Genomic DNA, 447 nt, shown 5'->3' with positions numbered 1-447 from the left:
AGGGGGGGGGGTCGGGCCGGGGGGGGCCCCAAATGGCGACGTGGCTGCTCCTGGTGCTGCTGGTGACCCCCGGGGGGGTCCTCCCTGCCCCTCGGGGGGGTCCCGAGCCCCGGGGGGGTCCTGAGCTCTGGGGGGGTCCCGAGCCCCGAGGGGGTCCCGAGCCCCGGGGGGGTCCCGAGCCCCGGGGGGGTCCTGAGCTCCGGGGGGGTCCCGAGCCCCGGGGGGTTCCCGAGCCCCGGGGGGGTCCCGATCCCCTCTCGGCCGTGTCGGACCAGGAGCTCCGGGATCTCTCCGAGCGGCTCCTCGCGGCCGATTCGAACCGGGCGGGGCCGGGGCAGCTCGAGCTGAACCTGCAGAGCCCCGAGGGCGACTCCGGGAGCCAGAGGTGAGGGGGGGAACCGGGGGGGGGCTTCCTGTGTCTGCCGTGTGTGACCCCCCCATCCCTCC

General features: G+C 78.1%; 1 protein-coding gene across 1 annotated transcript in view; it reads left to right on the top strand.

Moving 5' to 3' along the window:
* Positions 1–32: 32 nt before the first annotated feature.
* The window catches only part of LOC113980177 (poly(U)-specific endoribonuclease-C-like), a gene marked incomplete at its 3' end in the record, with an annotated part of 2,415 nt that continues 2,000 nt past the window's right edge, over positions 33–447 (top strand). Inside the window, exon 1 of the mRNA XM_027707409.1 lies at positions 33–385. Coding sequence (XP_027563210.1) covers positions 33–385 — 353 coding nt within the window. The remainder of the gene's footprint in view (positions 386–447) is intronic.

The sequence above is a fragment of the Neopelma chrysocephalum genome, unplaced genomic scaffold, assembly GCF_003984885.1.
Source record: "Neopelma chrysocephalum unplaced genomic scaffold, ASM398488v2 Primary Assembly neopelma1_92884, whole genome shotgun sequence".
Taxonomy (NCBI): domain Eukaryota; kingdom Metazoa; phylum Chordata; class Aves; order Passeriformes; family Pipridae; genus Neopelma; species Neopelma chrysocephalum.
Note: the sequence above shows the minus strand (reverse complement) of the source record. Positions and strands in the feature narration are given on the sequence as shown.